This window comes from Myotis davidii, unplaced genomic scaffold (assembly GCF_000327345.1).
Source record: "Myotis davidii unplaced genomic scaffold, ASM32734v1 scaffold18, whole genome shotgun sequence".
Taxonomy (NCBI): domain Eukaryota; kingdom Metazoa; phylum Chordata; class Mammalia; order Chiroptera; family Vespertilionidae; genus Myotis; species Myotis davidii.
The window spans coordinates 8,821,632-8,836,074 of record NW_006292696.1 but is presented as its reverse complement, the minus strand read 5'-3'; the positions used below and the strand labels follow the sequence as shown (position 1 = coordinate 8,836,074).

At 43.0% G+C, this 14,443-nt stretch overlaps 1 protein-coding gene across 3 annotated transcripts in view; it reads right to left on the bottom strand.

Annotated features, from left to right (window-relative positions):
* Nucleotides 1–7,605: 7,605 nt before the first annotated feature.
* The window catches only part of PTTG1 (pituitary tumor-transforming 1), a 12,063-nt gene continuing 5,225 nt past the window's right edge, over nt 7,606–14,443 (bottom strand). For all 3 annotated transcript variants that reach the window (XM_015565652.1, XM_006766318.2, XM_015565653.1), the window contains exons 2-6: nt 13,931–14,031; nt 13,251–13,435; nt 11,948–12,041; nt 8,493–8,651; nt 7,606–7,761 (exon numbers count right to left, since the gene is read on the bottom strand). In XM_015565652.1, coding sequence (XP_015421138.1) covers nt 7,682–7,761; nt 8,493–8,651; nt 11,948–12,041; nt 13,251–13,435; nt 13,931–14,021 — 609 coding nt within the window. In that variant the 5' untranslated portion in view covers nt 14,022–14,031 and the 3' untranslated portion in view covers nt 7,606–7,681. The remainder of the gene's footprint in view (nt 7,762–8,492; nt 8,652–11,947; nt 12,042–13,250; nt 13,436–13,930; nt 14,032–14,443) is intronic.

The window sequence follows — 14,443 nt, the reverse complement described above, 5'->3', positions numbered from 1 at the left end:
GATGTTTCTAACTCTCTATCCCTCTCCCTTCCTCTCTGTAAAAAATTTTTTTCCCCCATGGCTTACTCTGGGATACCTCAATTTCATTTTTTTAAATCTAGGAATCAGCAGAATAAACAGGAGAACTGCTAGCATAGGGGCTAGGCACTATAGTGAGCACTTGACATGCATGTTATTTCATGTTCACAGTAAAGACAAACACTATGACTGTCCCTAATGTATAGAGAGGAACTGGGGTCAAAGAGGTGGAGTAACTGGCTCAAAGTCAGAAAACGAGGAGGTGGCAGAGTGAAGATTTACTAGCAAATCCGATCTCCTGGACTCCAGGGTCTCAGCTCTTAGCTGCTCTGCTCTGTTAGGCTAAATGGCCTCTCAGGAGAGAGGGTGCTGATTGAGATTTCTGAGGATCTTGGCTTTCTCTAGGATTAGACCCTTCAATGGGTCTAAGCACAAAAGAGGAGGACGTCCTCCCGAAGACCCGGGTCCCCTTCCAGTGAGAGCCAGGGCTTCAGCGAGTCTTAAACTATTAGAGCCAGAAGAAGGCCCTCATTTCACAGGTGAAGACAGAGAAGCCCAGAGAGGGCACGTGGCAGGTGCAGGACACACAGCTAGTAAGGGGTCCCTTGATTCCAAGTCCAGGAAGCCACCCACCAAACCAATGTCTCCAGAGTGAGGGACATTTTGTCCTCTGTTGTATGAGAGATGATTTTAGGGGCACACAGTGAAATCTTTGAAATAATGTGGATGTTCTTAAATAGTAAGAAAAATATTCCTGCCCAGCCAGAGTGGCTTAGTGGTTGAGAGTTGACCTATAAACCAGGAGGTCACAGTTCAATTCCCAGTTAGGGCACCGGCCCAGGTTGTGGGCTTGATCCCCAAGTAGGGAATGTGCAGGAGGCAGCCAATCGATGATTCTCTCTTTTCCTCTCCCTTCACCTCTGCAATCAAAAATATTTTTTAAAAGAACAAATGACTCCATAAACAAAACTAAGACTTTAAAGCATATGACTCTCATCGGGTGTGTTCATGTGCTAGAAACCTATCAAAATGACTCGAGGGTCAGCTCCATCCTCCGTGACTTCCTCTCTTTATACCCCACTTCCCACCCTTACCTCTCAGGGGACCTCAGGCAGACAATCATGCCACAGTAGTACGCTAACATGAGGCCATTACAATGGCAGAGGAAACAGGCCAATGTCACTGGATCAGACTGTGAGCAGTTTGCAGGCGTGGAAGAGGTATGCCGCCCCCTGGTGGGCACTTTGGAAATTTGTGCAGGTGGCTTTTTGTGTGGGCAGACTTACATATGTATAAGTAAGCCTGATATCCAATTGTTAGTATTTCCTTTCGTATTACATCCAAGCATATCTAGATAGATGATGACAGATGATAGATAGATAGATAGATAGATAGATAGATAGATAGATAGATAGATAGAGAAGGTAAGGTAGATATATACAATGCCTTTGAATTTCACTTCAGAATAGTGAAGGGAGAGTTACAAAAAACTTGTTACAGAAAGGGGTTTTGTGTCTGGTAAGGTTGAGAATCACTGTCCTCGGAACAGTAAGACCTGCTACCTGCTTAAGGCGTTACGATCCCTGACGGAGGCCACTTCATAGTACAAGTGTAATTCCCCTGCCTGACCAAACTCTCTGGTCTTCTCCTTCTGTCCAAATCCTGCCTCCAGCCAGCCCAGGCCTCTCTCCCTCCAGCTCACAGCCTCTGAAATCAGCACACCCCACCCTGGCTGTGAGCCACCGCCTTCTAGCCCGATTTTGCACGTTACTTAACCAATCAGAGCTCGGGTTTCCAGTTATTAAAAATGAATGCCCATACCCACCCCCCATGGTGTTCCTGAGATTTCGTGAGACATGCACGTGAAGCAGTTAACACAATCCTGGCATAAAGTACATGCTCACTAAATGTCAGATGACGCCGGTGACACCCACAATCTTCCTCCCACCAACCCTTCCTGTCCCAGGTTCACTTAAAGAGGTCTCTGTAAATATGCGTTGACTGACACAGAGTCAGGTTTCTCGGGCCAAGCTTACCACACTCACCAAGCTGAGAGTGCCCTGAAGACATCATCTCAGCCAAAAGGACATTTCCAAATTAGAGAGAGCAGCAACTGAGTGACTAGGAAGGCAGGAGGCGCCCTCTAGTGGCACGGTTTATGTTATCTCGGGAAGAAAAGTGGGTTCTGGAGGCCGGGGTTGCGAGCTTGGTCCCGGGTGGCGGGCATGCAGGAGGCAGCCGATTGATGATTCTCTCCCATCATTGATGTTTCTATCTCTCTCTCCCTCTCCCTTCCTCTCTGAAATCAATAAAAAAAAATCAAAAACAAACAATCAAACAAAAAAACATAAAGCCTGGGTCTACCCCTAGCACACCTCATCCACTCGACCACGAGTTCTCAAACCATTTGGTCTCAGGGTTCCTTTACGCTCTTAAAGCTTATTAAGGACCACAAAGAGCTGTTATTTATAAAGAGAATACATATCAATAGTTAGTTATTAGAAATTAAAATGAGCCCTAGCAGGTTTGGCTGAGGGGATAAAGCATCGGCCCAAAACTGAAGGGTCCCGGGTTCAATTCCAGGCAAGAGCATGTACCTCCACTGCAAGCTCAATCCCCAGCTGGGGTGGGTGCAGGAGGCAACCAATCAATGTGTCTCTCTCACATCGATATTCCCTTCCCTTCCACTCTCTCTAAAAAATCAATAAAAAAATATTATCGGGTGAAGATTAATTTTTTAAAAAAGAAATTAAAATGGGAATTTAAAAAATATTTACTTATTTAAACATTGCAGTAACAACCCCTTTTAATGTTAATTAGTTAACATGTTCATGAAAAATAACTCTTTTCCCAATAACATTTAGCGGGAAGACTGATAGTGTTTTACATTTTTGCAGGTTTCTTTAATATCTGGCTAAACCCCTTCCCCGGCAGAAACGTGTATACTCGTTTTCACAAAATATTCTTTTTCAGTCGTCGACGAGTATACTAAGAAAATATGGTAAAAAAATATGGTTTATAGGAAGACGAGTTACAAACTGTTTTCATAACCAGCATCAAAAATATTATATAGAACCAAAATAAAAAAATTAGTCTGAAAAAGAAACGTTTTTAACAAAAAAATTATTGGGGAAGGGGTGAAAAGAAGACAGCTGGATCCTCATCTCCACTTCTGCATTCAATCTGCTGGGAAATCACATCTCACACAGCTCCTCCGAAACTCCAGGATGCACTTGTGAGAGAAGGTGTGAAAATGGCAAATAACCTGAGTACTACTGTTGAAACAGCCTTGACCTCACACACCCTTTCAGGACCCCGGGAGTCTCCAGCCACCCCTGGGGAAGCACTGCTCTGTAACGCTGCCTGCCGGGCAAATGAGAAGTGCATCCACATGAAACCTTCCTAGTGGCTCCGCAAACGCCGCTTCTTGCTCTTTTCCTCCATTCTTGTTCTTCTCCTGGCAACTGCCTGTCTTCTAAGTCCCCTTTTCCTTCCTCCGTGCCCTGATGCAGCCTTTCGGGGCAGTGGTGAACCTCGAGACAGACTCCCACGAGCAATGAAAAGGGGCTGTCTTAACCCTGGATGCCTCTCTCTATAGACCAAGGAGCAGAAACTACTAATTCCTAATTATTATTCCCTTCCAAGTAAAAGAACTGAAAAATCCTCGCCCAGTTTCACCCAGGCTAAGAAACCTGGTATTGGGAAGTGATACTCCCATTTACGTTCCGTTAAAATCAATAAATGTCGCCCTAACTGGTTTGGCTCAGTGGATAGAGCATCAGCCTGGGGACTCAAGGGTCCCAGGTTCGATTCCGGTGAAGGGCATGTACCTTGGTTGCGGGCACATCCCCAGTAGGGAGTGTGCAGGAGGCAGCTGATCGATATTTCTCTCTCATCGATGTTTCTAACTCTCTATCCCTCTCCCTTCCTCTCTATAAAAAAATCAATAAACTATATTTTAAAATAATAATAAATAAAAATAAATAAATGTGTCATTAATAGCAGTATCCTAAAATACAGTCATATTGCACACCCAGAGGGAACCTTGGCTCCCTGGCTGGCATCCCCCGCTCCAGTCACCAACCCTCCCCTGGTCTCTCATCCCCACCCTCAACAGGGACCCTCATTGCTCCCTCTCTCGGCCCTAAAACCCTGGAATCTCAGGTCATCTGACTGCACCTTCCATTGACAGTCTTACTGCAAACAACCAAGGCATTCATTCCCTCTCCTCGCTGAAGAGTTTGGCTCCTAGCTCACCGCCATTCTCTCTACACCGCGCCTTCATTCCATCACCTCCAGGGCCCACTCTCAACACTCCTTAACGATTCTCCTCCCATGAGCTTGTTCTCCACCTACCTGCCTCGGTCACTCACTCCTGTGGTCATCTCCTAGACATGATCACTGCCCATAACTGCAAACTCTCCATAATCTGATCTCTGAGCACCAACTCACCAGCTTCCTAGCTCAACACTACACTGTCCCCAACAATCGTTTGCTCCCCACTCAGGGACCTACACTAAAGATTCAACTCATCTCCATGGTCCTCCAGATCTGACCTGACCCCATCTCTCCCTCTCTGCTCTCTGGCGTTGTCTCCCAACCCTCTTCCTCTCACTCACTGCCTTGAGTCCTGCTGATCTTTCTGCCATTGCTCAAATGCACCAAGGCCACTCCTACCTCGGGACCTCTGCACTTGCTCTCTCCTCTGCCTGGATAGTCCTAGCCCTGGATATCCTCAAGGCTACCCCTGCACTGCCTTCAAAAGTATCTTTGTTCAAATGTATCTCTTTTCAAAAGTACCTTCCCACTGAGGCCCTCTATAACCTCTCTATTTAAAATTTCATTCATTCCCCTTCCTCCGTGAAGAGTTTGGCTCCCACCCATCCACTCACTCACCCACAGACACACCCCCTCCCCACTTGGTTTTTTTTCATGGCACCTATCTCTTTCCAGCATATCGTGTAACTTATCTATTATTTCAGATAATCTGTTCCTCTGGCTAGGGTGAAGGCGAGATTTTTATCTGTTTTGCTCAGTGTTATATCCTTAGTATCTAGAACAGTACCCAACACAGCGACCCCTCAATAGATATTTTCCTTCATCAATGAAGGGAATTGGACAATGCAGATTTGAAACAATAAAAAGTATTAAGTCATCTACATACACTTTTTGTTAGTAAATAATGAAAACATGAATATTTACCTTCTGAGTACCTATTATGTGCCAGGGATTGGGGACACAAAGGTCGGTGTTGCAGGGGAAACTAGCCAGCAGCCAATTACAAGATGATGTGGAAAGGGCAATGGTGGAAGTGTGCACGGATCTTGCTGACACACAGGGAGAGCTCAGAGCAGACTGTGATGTCAGGAAGAAGGGAGAGATTTGCCACAAGGTGGACTTGGGGCCTGTAAATCCAGTTTCTCAAAGTCTTTTTCTTTTTTTAATATATTTTTATTGATTTCGGAGAGGAAAGGAGAGGGAGAGAGGGATAGAAACATCAATGATGAAAGAGACTCGGTGATTGGCTGCTTCAATCGAGCCCACAACCGGGGCATGTGCTCTGACTGGGAATCAAACTGTAACCTCCTGGTTCATAGGTCAACGTTCAACCACTGAACCATGCTGGCTGGGCTCAAAGTCATGATTTTTAAAAAAAAGGCTTTTTGAAGATGAAAATGTGTCACAGGAAATTTACTCAGATCAGTTGTCAAACATACACACATATTTAGCTGAGGAGCAGAATATAACTTATGCTAAAGAATAAACAATGATTTTTGTATCTGAGTGAAGTATGAAGAGAGGCACTAAGATCACTGAGGGAAATTCTATGCTTCGTGGCTTACATTATCATCTTTCTAAGGGAAGGGAAGATAAGCTGCTACTACCAAGTTTGCAAAACACTATTTGATGATTACAATTCATTTTCTCTGGCATGAGGAAACAGTCTCCTGCTACATTGGTAATATAACCTACATTACGCAATAAATAAACAAACTACATTATGCACAACTAAAAACAGGTAGCCAAAGAATCCTATATGATAAAAGCCTAATATGCTAAATGTCCAGTCAGCTGTTCAATCAATCAAAGCATAATATGCTAATGATATGCTAAGGCCACTCAGCTGCTCGCTATGACTTGCACTGGCCACCTGGGGGCAGACACTCCGACCAGTAGGTTAGCTTGCTGCTGATCGGGACTGAACGAAACAGGCCAGACACGCCCTGGAGCCCTCCTGGGGTCCCTCCCTGGCCCCAATCATGCACCAGTGGGGTCCCTCAGCCTGGCCTGCACCCTCTCACAATCCGGAATCCCTTGGGGGATGTCGGAGGGCCAGTTTCAGCCCAATCCCACATGTCAGGCCAAGGGACCCAACTGGTGCACAAATTCATGCACTAGGCCTCTAGTCTATCATAATTCAAAAGCAGCAGTCTGTCCCAATAGCACACAAAAGATAAACTGTATTTTCTATTCAGGATACGATGATTATCCAGTCACTCTCTTCTATTCTGTATTGTACCAATCAATTTGCCCAAGATCCTGCTTGTAAGTTTAGGCCCACTCTCCATAGATGGACCGTGGAGTGTCACCCTGTGCAGTATATCAGAAACTGGGCAAACAAGACCATCAAGAGCGCCAATGTTGCTAAGGGTGTGAAAGGGCTCACAAAACAATCTCAGACAATTGAACAGGAGAAAAACTTGTTGATTGGATAACCATAAAGCAGTTAGTCAGAGCTAGGATTTCTGAGGCCGGGATAGATTAAAAATTCACTTAAGGCTAGTAAGGGGTAGTTTGATAAATTTAAGGAGTGCTTATTTGTAGGTTAAAAAGTACGTTAGGCATATACTGTACCTAAAAAGGTTAAAACAGGGAATCCTTTGAGGGGGTCTGGAACAGATGAATTCAATTTACATTCTTTCTAATGGGAAAAAATGATTCGGCTTTCAAACAAATTGCTCCTCTAAGCCTTCCAGAACAAATTAAGTTTGAGAACCAAGGTTCCACTATAGTGCTGAAAGTGATTCGTTTAAGGCTAGCAGGGGGTGATTCGATGAATTTAAGAAAAGAAGTACTTGTTTATAGACTGAACACTACGTTCGACATGTTTTCTATACATAAGAAAGGTTAAAACAGGGAATCATTTTGGGGTCTAGAACAAATTAATTCAATTCATGTTATTTCTAATGGGAAAAATGATTTGGCTTTCGAACAAATCACTTCTCGAACAGCCTTCCGGAATGAATTAAGTTCAAGAACCGAGGTTCCACTGTAAATAGAACCAGTAATAAAGAATGCCTAGCAATAGATACTTAATGAGTTTGAAGTGGCTCTTCTAATTAAGAAATCTAATAACTGTCACTAGTTAATGGCCACAAAAACACAATAAAATACACATTAAGGGGTATAAGTTTCAAGGAAAACAGTGACAACTTCTAAAATAAGCTGTTAAAACAAACCAAAGGGTTTTAAGGTAAAATTTCCAAATCAGACAAATGTCTATTGTCATATTATAGACTCTTGGCTATGAACACTTCTCCAAGTTTTTATACTGTTTTAAGCAAATTACAAATACCAACCGCAATATTAAGAAGAGTCTGTTAAAGAATATCTTTATTAATACAAACTATTCATACATGCAAACTCTAAAGCACGAAGAAACTTAAGTCTCTAAGTCATAGCAAACTGGTGGCAATTCAACATCCAGAGTCGACAGAAGGCTTGAGGGAGACTGGAACGGATCTAGAAAACAGGAATTTCTTAGACAATACCTGCAAACTGCCTTGATTCATTGTCCATCTCAACATGGACATTAGTTATCACTTCTCATCATCCACTGTTTTTCCCTTTGTCCAGTGAATCTCTATGCCCACACCACCTATACTCATATGGACTCATTTCCTGGAATGTGGCTGTGGTCCCAGAATTAACCAATATCAGGAAATGATTCTTAGAAGTTCCTGAAACTATTATTAGAGGTCCAAGTAAGAGCCAACAACATCACTAATGTAAATGTATGAAACAGTGTAAGTGTCTACGTTAACACACAGAAAACGTATTGACAGCTTCTGACCACCAGTTTGAACCAAGACCACAAACCTTGTGCAGTGAGGTTTTGCCATTCTATGTTATTGCACAGGTGTCTTGATCCTGAACGAGTGACTTGGAATTCTCATTCCAAGCAAGTTTACTATACTTCAACTTACAATCTTAGAAACTATATGCTAAGTTCAATCTTGTTTGGCTATATCTGAGTCTCTCGATTCCAGAATGACTTGATTTTACCTGGGCATTTGGAACTAAACAGCAATATCAACTGAGAAGGGTTTTCATTATTCTGAAACCTTGCCCTGAAGTCTGAAGGACAGAAATATCTTGTAAGCTAACCTCCCCCTAACTCTATCCCCACGGTAATGCAAGTGTCATGACACAAACTGTCTGCGGCCCTTCTAGGAGGGCCCTTGTTCACTTACCGGACTCCCAGGGTAGAGAGGGCGCCTTCAGGGGTGAAGGGGGGCCCAGGTGTAACAGCTTTTCAAGTTTCCTCTCCTCGTCAAGGATCATGAGAGGCACTCCACTCAAGGGGAGCTGTGCGATCTGGTGTTCTTCAGGCAGGTCGAAGCTCTCAAAATCTGCCACACAGAGAGAGGATTTCATCAGGACAGCAATTCTCAGTATGGACAGTGGACTCCTGGGAGCCTGAGGCCCTTTCAGCGGGTCCATGAGGTCAAAGCCACTTTTCTAATAACACGAACACCTTTCCCCCACAGTGCTGACACTTGCAATGGTGGCACAAAAGCAACGGCGGATACAAATCACTGTGCCTTAGCATGGACAAGGCAGGGGCAAGACACTATATTTAGTAGTCACACTATTCCTCACTACCATTCACCTGCAGTAAAAAGTGCCAGTTCCACACTTCACTTTACCATATGCATAAAAAGTATTAACTTTCTTAGCTCTCAATCTTTGAGGACATGTCTTTTTAATATTTTGTATGACAAAATGAGACATATGTCAGGAAGCACTTGCTGCCTACTGAAGTACAATGGTGATCTCAAAGAAAAAGGATTTGGGCAAATATTTGCTTTGCAAGCTAAACTAGAGGCCTTTTCCCGAACACCAACCAGTTAGTTGAAAGAACACCTAAAAGACAATCTGGTTACTCAGAGCTGGGTGTTGGTTGCACATTTTCTCAGAGGAATGAAAGAGTCTATCCCTTCAAGGAAAACAGTATTTGTTGCCAATGATTAAAATTCACAATTTCAAGGAAAAAAAAACAGGATTTTTGAAAAACTTATCTGTGATCATTAGCTTGACAGCTTCCTCATACTTAAGATTTTTCTGATCCGATGAGTGGTGATATTAATGAACATGCTTTTAAAATTGCATAATGAAGCTGCCTTTGGATAATCTACATTTTTCAATAAACCAATATGCCTAGGTGAGCAATGTGTGATGAATGTTAGGATAAAAGATACTTTGAAGTGCAAAACAGACCAATGAATTTTACTGTCAGAATATAAAATGTTCATTGATAAGGTTTTCGGTTTCGCATTGCATCTATATGTTCAGAAACAGCCACCAATTGAATTTTAGGGTAGTACCAAAGAAAACCATCTATACTGATCTGAAAAGGCTATTTAAAATGCTTCTCCCTTTCCTAACTATTTATCTGCATGAGGCCAGATTTTCCTCATAAACTGCAACCCAAACAGATGCAACAGATTGAATGCAAACATCAGATAAGAATCTGGCTATCTTATATTAAGCCAAATTAAGCAAATTTTCAAAATATAAAACCATGCCAGTCTTCTCAGTAAGTTTTTTTTGTTTTGGAAAAGTTATTTTATGTTTTTTCAAGTTCTTTATGCTAATGTAATATGTTTATTATTTTTTAACCAAATAATAACTTTAAATATCTCCATTTTAATTTCTGATACAGGAAATATAAACAGAACATACAACCAAAAGTTCTTTGGGGTCTTCACTAATTTTTAAGAGTATAAAAGAGTGATTAAACAAAAAAATTTAAGAACCACAGTGTTAATTATTTAAAACTGGTTTCTCTTGCCCTGGCCCGTGTGGCTCAGTTGGTAGGAACATTGTGCCTTATACCAAAAGGTTGTGGGTTCAATTCCCAATCAGGGCACCTATCAGATTGTGGATTCAATCCCAGGTTCAGGTGCCTAATGAAAGGCAACCGATCCATGTTTCACTCTCACACCAATGTTCCTCTCTCCCTCTCCCTTCCTATCTCTCTCAAAAAATAATAATAATAATAAAACTTTTTTCTAACTGTTTTCTAAAAAGCTAAGAATGAAGAACCATCATTTTGTAAAGTGTAAAAAGGTCTCTAAAGCCTATATGCTAGAAATTTGTCTGTTCCTTTTGAATCCTGGTAAAACCGGTCAAGAAGGAATTGAGTGATGGTGACTACTTAAAACCACTGAATTGTAAAGGAAACCATAACAGAAAAAAATATTCAAGAGGATACAAGTTTGCACTATAAAGAGCTAATTTCCTTTATCCACTAAGATCTCTTTTAAAATAGTAGTCACATTATCAAAGGCAAACAAAGATACAAACAGAAGTTAAAATAACTACAAAAGGCCAATTATTAAATATGCTTTCACTGAGGCACCCCCCCAGCCCCCCCCCCACACACACACACACACACACACAATTTAAAACAAAATGATACCCATTGCCTTTCTGATCAAGATCAGTGTTAAAACATTTGCAGTTAGAGAACACGGGGGAAGCAGGCATCTACATCCACAGGAGGTGGGTTCGGTTACACATGCTCCTGTTTAAAGGACAACTTGGCCGTGTCTCTTCCCTGAAACACAGCATACTGTAGTCCTCCTTCCTGGCCAATATGCCTAAAATCTGCCTTATTTTCCTTGATTAATGAATGGTAATTATTAGCATGGATACTGTCAGAATGTCATCACACACCCTTCAAGACTCAGCAAGCAATTCTTAAAAGTTTACTCACTGGGTAAACGCACAAGCTCACAACAGTGTAATTTCCAGAATACTAATTGTGGAATTGTTTTTAAGGTCGGAAAGCCAGAAACAATCAGGATGTGTACCAGGATAATGACTAACTGCCCTCTGAATGAAAGGGCAAAAAATCCAGCTGAGAAAGCAGGAAGGCCCTGCTTGATCAGCCCCCACTGCTTCACCTGTGTCGTCCTTCAGCCTGCCTCTCGGCTCCCCAGAACCTCTCCACTCCTTCCTTCCGCCTCAGGGTCTTTGCACAGTGTCCAAGGCTCTTGCCTTGCCCATCCCCTTCTGCATCCAGCTGCCTCCTTATAGCCTTCGTGAAAGCTTCCCTGCTCTTCCCCTAAAAGGCCGTATTTCTTGTTTGGTTTTGGTTTTTGCTTGCTCACACTCACAGTAAGATGATTTGTTCACTTTCCCTCAGAATCATGGGCTCCCTCAGGGCAGGGCCTGGCATACAGTAGCCCCTCCTCAAATGTGACCAAATTAAAGCTAAACAAGCTTGTTCTATAACAGAAAATATTTCAGATACATGTAGCAGGTTGAAGGAGTAAAAAATTCATGTCTTCACTGGCATTGTTCAATTTGACATAAAGCCCCGTTTCTAACAGGCTTGCTAGAGCTGTCCACTGCAGACTTTTTCAAGGTTAGTGAACACATCTCCTCCCTAGGAGGTAAGCTCTTGAGGAAAGGAGAAAATGTTCTCCACATCCTTGCTCCAATTCCCCTTCTGACCTTAGATGGTACCTTAGAAATAAATCTACCAACAAGCAGATTTGTTCAAAGCAACCCAGATTCAGACAGTCTGGTTATAGCTTTGGGTCGTGTATCATATTGATAGCCGTATCAAGTTGCAGCTGCGTTGGATTCTAAGAGAAACTCTAGGCTAAAGAATTTTTGTAATACCAAAAGATACTACCGAGAGGATTGAAGGGAAAGAATTTTTCTATTTCTGGATAGGTGTCATCTGAGGCAGGAGCAGAGCCTTTTGCTTTAACAGTCTTCTCGGTCACCTAAAACAATCCAAGAAAACATGAGTTAGCGAGAGGGCCTCTTCAAGATGTGTGAGGGCTTCTTCACCACATTTTAAATTTTTTCATTTTCATGCTGACTTCTGAGAACCATAATCCTTATGATTATGTTCTCATGATTACACACAAATACAATTCAACAATTCTAGTAGCATGGCTCAACCGTTAAGTTTGAGATTTAAGTCAGCCTAAGTCATCAAGAATGCGCAGTGCTGGTAATTAACTCAATCACTCAAGCTACCAGAGAAGGAAAGGGGCCTGAGTCAGCCGGAATAGAAGTTAATCCTAAAAGCCATTTTTGGTTTTGGGAAATGTGATTTTTCCATGTGTTTCCATCAGCCTTATCTTAATTAGTTGTTTTTTCCTAATACACATTAAACAAAACAATTATCCAAACAAACTGGTCATCCACACACCCAAATCATTTTCTCAGCCAAGTTCTCTCAGTCTGGGATGCACTGACCTGCAGCCCTAGCTCATCACAAACACAAAAGTCAGCATGCTAGCAAATTATCATCACCACCTAAGGAGCTGGTCCTGGGAGATGCGGAGGAGGACAGCAGCACCTGAGCTATTATATTAATGTGACCTCTTGCAAAGTACCTCCCTCTCAGTACTTACATGTGTAAGTAGATACAGACATTCCTCATTTTATCACCGTTTGCTTTATTGCACTTCATACTGTTTTGGGGGACTTCCAAAATGTTGCTTTTTTTTTTTCTTTAACAAACTGAAGGTGAAACCCTCCCCCATTAAAACGATGACTCGCTTTATGGTGATACTTGCTTTATTATGGTGGCCTGGAACCCAATTATTAGTATTTTTTAATTCTTTATTGTTCAAAGTTTTACGAATGTCTCCTTTTTCTCCCATTCACCTCTCTCCCCACCCGCTCCCGCCCCTGGAACCCAATCCTTGACCTCTCTGAGGTATGCCTGCGCTACCAACAAATCTGCTTCACGATATTAGCTAAGGGCAGGTGAGGCAAAAATATTCACCTGCTGCTGCAGGCAGCTGATCTCAAGGCACAGAGGAAGTCCACCAAAACAGTGTGATTCTCTCCTGCCAATCTGTTTGCCAGCCTCTATTTAACCTACTCACTGGGAAGAAAGCCAGAGAGGATGCCAATCGTCATTTTAAGAGCCAAAAGTGCTGACGTGTTTAAACAGTGTCATTAGAGACAGCACTTACCGTTTTAGCAGGGAAGGTGGTCTGTTTCTCTTTGACAGGTGCATTCGTCTTTACCGACTTTTCTGTAGCTCTGTTGACAGTTCCCAAAGCCTTTCTGGGAGCCTTACGCAAGGCTGGGGGAGCATCAAACATTTTGCCAACATGTGGTGCTGAAACCTGAGATCTCCCATCTAACGCTTTGACTGCTAGAATAAAAAAAATTTTTTTTAAAAAAAAAAAAGACCATAAGATTATTCAAGCAATACATTATCGGTGCAACTAGAAAGCTGACTGTGTATAAACTTGGCCTAATTCTCACCGCTAACTCAACCCCCATTTTTGACAGTGGCATGGCCATTGTCAATCTCATTGCAATATTGAACATGAAAAAGAGACTCATAACAAGCATGTTGTAACAGGAGCACAGACGATATTGCGGGTTCAGTTGCAAATCAAAGCAATGAAGCAGGTGCCGCAATAAAGTGAGGCATAAGCCTTTTGCTTGTAGAGGGTCTTGCCTTCCATTTGTGAAAAATGCAACATCTGCGAAGTGCAATAAATAAAAGGAGGTATCTATGCCTGTACTCGGCAAACTTGACTGCAGTTGCCTACGCAGTACACTTACGCCTCCCTAACGCCTCCCTAGGCGCAGGCCACATTGGTCCACAATCCCTGCGTATGACTGCAGCCTGTGTACTTACAGGGCCGGGAGCCCAGCTTCGGCCGGTCCTTGGGAGTCGCACGAGTGCCCAGTTCTCCATTTTCCTTATCCACAAAGATCACAGTAGCCATTCTGAATTAACTAGGGGAGTGAAACACATATTAACAAAAACGTAAGGTCCCTGGCGTATGTCTTAGAGATTTCTCTGTGGTACGCAATGTGTTACACCCTGGGGATTAGGGAAGACGAGAGAACCTAAGGGGTAGCACCGACCAAACTCTCCACGCGGGGCACGTTCGCGCAAAAACGGCAAGAGCTAGGCGCAGGGAGAAGCGCGAGCTCGAGCCAACGGGCACGAAATCCAGCTCTTAACTCTTCAAGGCCGCGTAGGAGCCTCTAAATTCCAGACGAGTTGGCGGTTTGGGGCCGGCAGGAACCCTGGTTCTCAGAAGGACCGAACCGTGGAGGGTCGCCGTGCAGTCAAGGCCGACAACCGGGCTGGGCGCTATAGGCGGTCCCAGGGAGTCTCAGCCGCAACCCCACGCCCCCAACC